General features: G+C 37.8%; 1 protein-coding gene across 2 annotated transcripts in view; it reads left to right on the forward strand.

Moving 5' to 3' along the window:
• REG3G (regenerating family member 3 gamma) overlaps positions 1 to 1,447 on the forward strand; it is a 2,367-nt gene extending 920 nt beyond the window's left edge. The window contains exons 3-5 of one of the 2 annotated variants that reach the window (XM_003801232.1): positions 204 to 341; positions 991 to 1,117; positions 1,380 to 1,447. In XM_003801232.1, the coding sequence (XP_003801280.1) occupies positions 204 to 341; positions 991 to 1,117; positions 1,380 to 1,447 (333 nt within the window). The remainder of the gene's footprint in view (positions 1 to 203; positions 342 to 990; positions 1,118 to 1,379) is intronic. The other variant, XM_012812354.1, reaches the window with a different exon arrangement.
• Positions 1,448 to 8,627: the final 7,180 nt, after the last annotated feature.

The raw sequence follows: 8,627 nt of genomic DNA on the forward strand, positions 1-8,627 counted from the left end.
TGTGTGTGTGTGTGTGTGTGTGTGTGTGTTTTGGCCAGGGCTGTGTTTGAACATACCACCTCCAGCATATGGGGCCGGCGCCTTACTCCTTTGAGCCACAGGCACCACTCAACCCTCTATCTTTTAGACAGTCCTTCTCTGCCCCTGCCCTACCCTCCTCCTGGTGAGGTCTCAGGCTCCCTGTCTCTCTCTGCCCTGCACAGGTGGCATGCCAGAAGCAGCCCTCTGGCCACCTGGTGTCTGTGCTGAGTGCATCTGAGGGATCCTTCGTGTCCTCTCTGGTCAGAAGCACTGGGAACAGCAACTCATACATCTGGATTGGGCTGCACGACCCCACAGAGGTGCGCTGGTATCCTCCCCTGTCTGCTACCTCTCAGGTGGCCACAGTCACCCAGGCCCCCTCTCTGTTCCCTGTACCTGTTCAGGAAGTCATGAAATACCCTAAGGAGCACTAGAGCTCAGATTCTGAGGGATATTGGTGGGGGAGGAAATTCCTTGAGACCAGCTGAAGACCTGAGTCCTTTTGAGGTCCCTACACTACAGACAAAGTTAACCAGCCTCTCATCAAGTTCTTTACACAGTTCTCACCTGAAGTCTTTAACTCAGCTCTCTGAGCTTCAGGGAGTCTGCACATACCATTCTGGGAGAATACTAAATGAAGAAAGGATCAATTTTTGTCCCCTATAAAACAGACACTGTCTTTGAGGCTCAGAGACTGATCATAAATGTGCCAACAATTACTGTTCAGGAAGTAACTAACACATTCCTTTGAGTAGTTCCAGAGACCTTGTGGTTATTGGCTGGGATTTGCCAGTAGGAACAGGTAGTTACAAAGGAGCTTTGTAAAGCCGAAGGCTCTGAGTAGCATCTGGAGGAACAGACCACGTTCCAGGATGCTGGAGAGCGAATCAGTTGTTACAGCTTATGTGGATCCTGCAGAGAAAGCTGCCGTTCTATTCCCCTCACCTGGATGCCTCCTCTACTCTGCAGGGCGCTCAGGCAAATGGGGATGGATGGGAATGGGCTAACTTTGATGTGCTCAACTACGTGGCCTGGGAGAACAATCCTCCTACTAACCCAAATCCTGGATACTGTGGGAGCCTGTCCAGAAGCACAGGTGAGAATCAGAGGCGCCACCCCTTCCCAGCCTTTCCACCCTCCATCCCCCATTCCTAGGACTGACCTTTAGGGAATTCTCTTGAGCTAGGAAATGCAATGGTTTGTCTTTTCCCATCTTCTTTCACTCCCCTTTACTTTTTGTCTCCTTCACTAGCTAAAGATGAGAGCAAGACTCTATGTCCTCGGCTAGAGCCCGAGATGCCTCTTCTTTGAATTCAGACTCACCTCACCCTTATGTTTTGTGTCTTCTGTCTCTCTAGGATTTCTAAAGTGGAAAGATTATAAATGTGATATGAAGTTACCCTATGTCTGCAAGTTCAAGGACTAGGACAACTGGGAAGCTGGGAGCCTGAGATTGGTGCACACCTCATCATGGACAGGGGGCCAGTTAAAGACTCACCTTGGAAGGGAATATTCTTCACATAACTGCCAAACCTGAGCACCTCAATTCTGATTTTCCCTTCTCTTCCCTCCTTATCAACTTCATTCAGATTCTTCTGTGTGTTCCATGGCCTGGGGTCTCAGAATAATAATAAAAAATTAGTTCACACTTACATGCTGCCGTGTTCCATTCTCACAGTAACTCCCTCTGGAGGAGACTGGGAGGTTAGGGGTAGGGGATTGGCTCTCACCTTTTCAGTTTCACATAGGCCTAAAGGAAAATGAAAACAAAACGTTGGTTTTTCGAAAAATAAATAAAATCAACAAACCTTTATCCAGAGTAACTAGAAATAGAAAAGTAAAATCTCTAATAACCTCAATCAGAAATGATAAAGGAGAAAGAACAGCAGATGTCACAGAGATAAAAAGAGGTGATCTCTGAATGCTACAAGAAAGCATGTGCCCAGAACTTTGACAATGTGGAGGAAATGGATCAATACTTGGAATCACACCCTCTCCCTAGACTTAATCAAGAAGAAATAGATCTCCTGAACAGACCAATTTCAAGCACTGTGATCAAAGAAACAATAAAAAATCTCCCAACAAAAAACATGCCTTTGAAGACTTGAAAGAATTCTGCTTCATACCAGAATTCCATCAAACCTTCAAAGAAGAGCTTAGATGCCTACTGCAGAAATGTTCATGCAAAATTGAGGTTTAATTATGAAGAGTAGAAGAGAATAGCTGCTGTCAAATCAATTGGCATTGTCCGCTACAACTAGGGCAGTTCTTAAGTACCTGAGGTGTTGATCACAAGGAATATTTTGCTTAATTCATAGCCTTTACTTATGAATAGTTAGTGTCCTGAATCATTTTATAAATTCTCTTCCTCCGGTGAACTCTCATTATCTTTTCTATCTCTAAGTCTGAAACAGTTTCTACCACTTCTCTCCTGGTATCCATCCTGTCCATTTAACTCACCATAACTGAATGTCTTCCAGCTCGTCCTGAGCTCTGTTTCTCCTAAAATAGTCGAGAAAAATATCCTCCTCCCCTAATATTTGTAATTTCTCATTTTCTATCTCTAACAACTAATGCCCCCAAATTCTTGAGGAATAACGTAAGAACGACCTATCTAATTCATATATTAGCTAGCTCCTGAAACCTACATAGTATAATTTGTGAGAGACAATTTCTGTTAAATCCACTGTCTGAATTCTCCATAATTTCCTTTCTAAGTCTATACTCCTACTGTGGTGCTGACACCTCAAAGGTGTCTTGACTGAGATAGGATATAGGCTTCTTTTTAGGCTGGCTTAATAAAGGTTATTTGGATATAAGACATTGACAAGCAGGCTGACTCACTTAAGCAAAAGGGGATATTTTTGGAAGAACACAAGGTTATCTCAATGCGCTATAACTGAGTCTCATGAGGGACTAGAAAAAAGAAAGAAAAAGGTCAGAATGTGAGATTACATATATTCTCCTTTCTTTTTCTCTCTTATTTCCCTGGGTCTGGTTCGTAGTCTTTCAGTTACTCATCAGTTTACTTGCCCTCAGGGTACAGGCAGTGTGATCAAACACGGCTAACTCATTATAGTTCTACCAGAATTTTCTCTCCAGGGATTTAAAACTTTATATTCTCAGAGGATGAATTCCTTGTCAGAAAAATATCTGTCTAGCACAGGTAGAGCTGGATGATGTGCATTTCAGTCCAATCTGATGGGGCTAATCAGGTTTTAGATTACAAGGTATTATTCTGGGTGCTAATCTGCCTCGTACATAGGATCTGTGGGTAAGATCCAGTTCTTGGAGAAGGGGACCAGGAACATACCACAGAACATGTCTGCTGCAAAGAACAAGATTGTTTTCTGCCTTAGCCCCTCATGGTGGCCTTGGCTTGTTTTCTGACCTAGATTTCCTTCTTTAGATACTGTCACTGTACTCCAGGCATTATATTTACCTCTGACCTCGGACTGTATTTCAGTCTTCCAGAAGTTTTACGGCTGGCTCCTATGCTCATGGCTATCATGTGTTTACCCAATTCTAATCTGTTTCTAGAATTATGTATTTAACCTGTTATGATTTGGATTTCTGTCATTCATTTCCTATGAGCCATCAGACTGGACCAAACCTTTTCCCAGTTGGGCCAGCAGACCCTGCCAGGCTTTTGGGGCTCTGGTGGGACCCTCTAGTTCTGACTTTACTTGCCAGCTATATAGCAGAAGACAAAACTATTTGAGAGCAACAGTGAGTCCAAGGAGCATCTGCATAAGCATTAGTTAAACAAAAGCACTTTATTTCCTAAAATCCCGAAATATAACTTCATAATTCACATCTTTTAGCTTTAGCAGAATTCTCCTGTCTTTACCTCCAGACCTCTTACCATCAAACCACAGTTGCCTGTTCTTCCTAAGTAGCTTTTAAAATGCACATCTGGGAGGCCATTGTCCACCAAGGACATAGATCTTTGTTACAATTTACATGTATTTTGAAATTTGTACTTGTTTGTGGATTATCACCTCATGTATAAAGCAGAATTTTTCAAAATCTCGTTCCTTGGAATAATCATTTCATGAGCTACTCATAGACTTGTTTAATTTCATTATATGTGTATGTTTTGAAAATATTTCTTCTATGGTTAAATTCAGTAACCACTAAGCTATGAAAAGTTAGACAGTGTTCTTTTACTTCAAGATTTTTCTGAGTCATTGTGTACAGATATTTTATAAAAATAAAATTAAGTAAAAATATTTACAGGTCATCAGGCATTTGGTTATAGGCGTTTTTGTGTGTATGTCTATGTGTCTTTATTTGGAATAACTATTTACAGATCACAAAGTTAATACAGTTTTCATAATAGTTGGAGTGTTGTTTTTCAAAGCATATTACAACTTATTGGTGGTTGAAGTTGTTAAATCAATTTAGTGGGTAATAGATAACACAATTTTCTAAATAAAAGGAAAACCAAATAAAATAGAAAATACCACAATTTATTGCACAAACTTTTTAGTTACATATGTATACATAAATGGTGTTGAAATATAAAATGTATTTCTTATTGTGAATAGTATCCAGACTTTAAAAAAAATTCAGATTAATATAAGGGCAGATACAATTAGGTTACATTGTATTTGTTAGGTGAACTCCGAGTTGCAGTTGAGCCCTTGGCACTGGCCTGAAGCAGAGACTCTAGGTCTGTGAGCAGACTAAACAAATTACCACTAGAGGGAGAGTTGGACCAGCACAGAGGATAGTACTTGGGAAAAGGAGAAGTGTGAGCAGGCTCTTTCCAAGAACAGAAGGAATTAGGAAAAAAGACATTTTTTAAAAAGTTTATTCTAGTCCTATACCTTCTAAGATTATGTCGCTACAGTAACACATCCTAGGGAACTGAGAAAGAAAACCTTGTCACTGAAAATGCACAGTGTGTAAACTAAGAGAGAGGTCAGAACTCGGCAGTTTGTGTCCCTAGCTAACTAGAGAGCTAGGAATGCATCTCGCAGAAAGTTGTACAAGTCAGAGACACCGAGGATTTGAGGTGCCTTCTAAAATTATGAGTCATGTGATTGTCTAGAGAGTAATTTTTTTTCCTCTTTTCTCCTCTTGGCTACTCATAACAAGAACACACATGAGAGGCAAGGTAACAGCTCCCTCTACAAAATCAGAGGTAGCAGATACTGTCCATCTCCCAGCTTTCTGGGGGTGAAGGCCCTGGGATATTATCACAGCATGCCAGTGGCATGCCCCAGCCACAGAATGAGACAAAGATCATTAGATTATGGCTGGGAGCCTGTAGCTCTGTCTTTAGGGTACCAGCCACATGCACCAGGGCTGATGGGTTCAAACCTGGCCCAGGCCTGCTAAATAAACGAAAAAGATGATTAGATTATTAGATTATTCACAGGGGCAGTAGACCTAGGCATTTGGAAGTGGTGTAAGGACACAATGGTTGTGGCTGGCATCAAGCTTCAGAATCAAATTGCTCTAACTGTGTGATCTTGCCTGTACTTTCAGCTGCCAAACTTTCCTTGTCCCTTCTGGTTTTCCAGACCTGGCTCCCTAACTTCCCTGTGATTCCTGGATATAACAAGGAGCCTTTATATTTTTGTTTTGGTTTTATAGTTTATCAACATATATTTAAAATGCAGAAAACTACACATATATAAAATACACAAATTTTTATCTCTTGACACATATATGCACCTATGAAATCAGCAAAATCACAAAATAAGCATATGCACCATACACTAAAGGTTTTCTCCCTATTTCCACCTCCTGCCTGCAACTTCCTCAAACTGCCCGATGGAAGGCAATGACTATCTTTGATAAGTTTAATTTGCATTTCCTAGAGTTTGATATAAATGGATTGTACATTATGTACTTTTCACTTTACTATCTTATATTAAGCACAATTATTTTGAGATTCCTCCATATTACCACATGAATCAAAAGCTCATTTATTTTTATTGTTGAGTAATATTTATCATGTCTATATAAGACAATCTGTCTATTCTCTTTTGGACGTACATTTGGATGTTTTATCAATCTTGTCAATTATAAATGAAGCTGCTGTGAACATTAGTGTACAAGCTTATGTAGACACAAATGCTTTGATTTATTTTAAATTAATGTCTGGGAGTGAAACACTTGATGTGTTCACTAGTGTATATTTAGCACTTTAAAAACCACCAAAAGCTTTCCAAAGTGATTGTATCACTTTTATTAACACCATCAGTGTAGAAGAGTTTCAGTTGTTTTGAATGCTTGGTATGTTATCTTTCTAATTTTAGCCATTCTAAAGACACGCAATGGCATCTCATCACGATTTTAATTTGCCTTTCTCTAATAATAAATAACATTGCTAAATTATGCATATGCCAACTTGTCATCTACACCTCTACAGACCTTTTTTGGTAAAATGTCTGTTTAAATCTTTTGCCCATTTTATATTGAATTGTTTGTCTTATTGAGTTGTAGAAGTTTCTTATATATTTCAGATAAAATTCTTTGGCTGGAAATATGTTTTGAAAATATTCACCCCCAATTTATGGCTTGCTTTTTCACATCCTTAATAGTGTTTCATGAAAGCAAAAACTTTTAATTTTGAAAAAGGCCAAATTATCCAATATTTTTCCTTGCACAACTTGTATGTATTTAAAAAAAAAATTTGCTTAACTCAAGATTCCTAAGATTATCTCTGATATTACTTCAAATATCATATTTGAAATTCAGCACTATTTCCTTTGATATATTGTCAAAATGCTCGGGTTAGGGGACGCATGTTTAAAGAAAACAGAAGATGTGCATAGTCTCAGAGTTTCTCTTCCAATAGTCTCAGAATTCCCTTCCACTTGTAGGTCTGCAACTGGGTTTCACTGTTCTGTTCATTGATCTAGGTGTTATCCTTTCATTAGTACCATACTATCTTAGTCACTGGGGCTTTCTAGGAAGTTTTAGAAATGGGTAATATCTATTTTCCAACTTTGTTCTCATTTTTCAAAATATGTTTGGCTATTCTATCTCCTTTCCTTTAGATATGATTTTTGAAATAGATAATTTACTGGAACATTGAAATGGAGAGTATTGAATCTATAGTTCAAATTGGAGTGAACCCAAATATTTGTGAGAGAACAAAACTGGGAGGAGCCCAAGATAGAATAGTGACTAAAACAAACGGACAAAAATCTAACTCTTTTACAATGAACCATATCATCATAGTACAGGTGGAGAAAATGAGCTGGCATAAGTTGAAAACAATATTTTGATAAGATACTTAAAAAGACTAAATACAGAAGAAAATTCTATACAAGTACTATTTTCTAGTTATTAACTTCATTTCTCACAAGCCTATATATAGGATAACAACCTGAAACTAGCTTATATCTATTCAAGAGGGAAATAAACAAACAAATACACAGTATACTGTAAATAATGAGAGCGACGTTTCTCTCTGCGGTGGAAAAGAGGGTTACAAATAAAGAAAGGAGAAACTCTAGAAGGAGCCCTGGCTTTTGGATTGCACTTGAATTGTGACAGATAGATGATAGATAGATAGATAGATAGATAGATAAAGAGGTAGACATAAAAATAGATCCATATTAAAAATGCACAGGTGCCCAATCTGAAGGAGCTTTCAATGGACAAAGTTGAAAAAAAATTGAGAAAAATAAATAAATAATATTGATCATGGCCCAAAAAGTAAAATAAATATCCTGGAGTCTGTATTAATATAAACAAATAAAAATGAATAAACAAATGATTGGGGGATAAAGGACAGATGCTCTTCATAGAAGAATTCCAATTAGTAACTGGAGAAGGAAATGGGGGAAACAGAAAACCACCATTACACCAGAGTAATTATTATTGCAGCAAAATGGTAGGGTTAGGGGCACATGTTTAAAGAAAACAGAGATGTGCATAGTCTCAGAGTTCCTCTTCCAAAATAAATACTTATTGATTATAAAGATAAACACAGTAACCTTACTGTGTAGAGACCTAGAGATGCCAGCTTAATCAAGTGTTCAAGGTTAATATCAACAGCAATAAGACATATTGACCTTGTGTACCCCTAAAAAGGTGCAATGAGAAGGACACATTGCCTTTGTTGTATTTTCCTGCTCTCTCTCTCTGTTTAGTTCTTCTTTAATTTTTTCTCAGAAATACTTTCATTTTTTAATATTGAAGGTCTTGTTCATCTTTTGTCAGATTTATTCCTAAGTATTCCATCTTTTTGATGCCTTTGTAATTGTTCTTGGTTTTTAAATATTAATTTTCTCATATTAAAATATGAGAGAAATGCAATTAATTATTTAAAATAATTAAATATAGAGAAATATATTCACAATATAGAGAAATGAAATTAATTATTTTCTATAGACCTGGTATCTTCTAATCTTGTTAAACTCATGTTTTAGGTTTAGAAATTTTTGTAGCTATCTTCAGATTTATGAATAGATGATCATACCTTCTCAGGACGAAGATGGATAAGATGGATTTGTGTCCTTCTTTCCATTCTGTGTAGTTTTTATTTCTTTTTCTTGCCTTATTGCACTGATTAGAAACTTTAGTGAAAAGGATTTAATAAGGATTCTGAGAGGGACATTCTTACCTACTCCTAATTACAG

Source organism: Otolemur garnettii, unplaced genomic scaffold (assembly GCF_000181295.1).
Source record: "Otolemur garnettii isolate 467f Iridium unplaced genomic scaffold, OtoGar3 scaffold00203, whole genome shotgun sequence".
Classification (NCBI taxonomy): domain Eukaryota; kingdom Metazoa; phylum Chordata; class Mammalia; order Primates; family Galagidae; genus Otolemur; species Otolemur garnettii.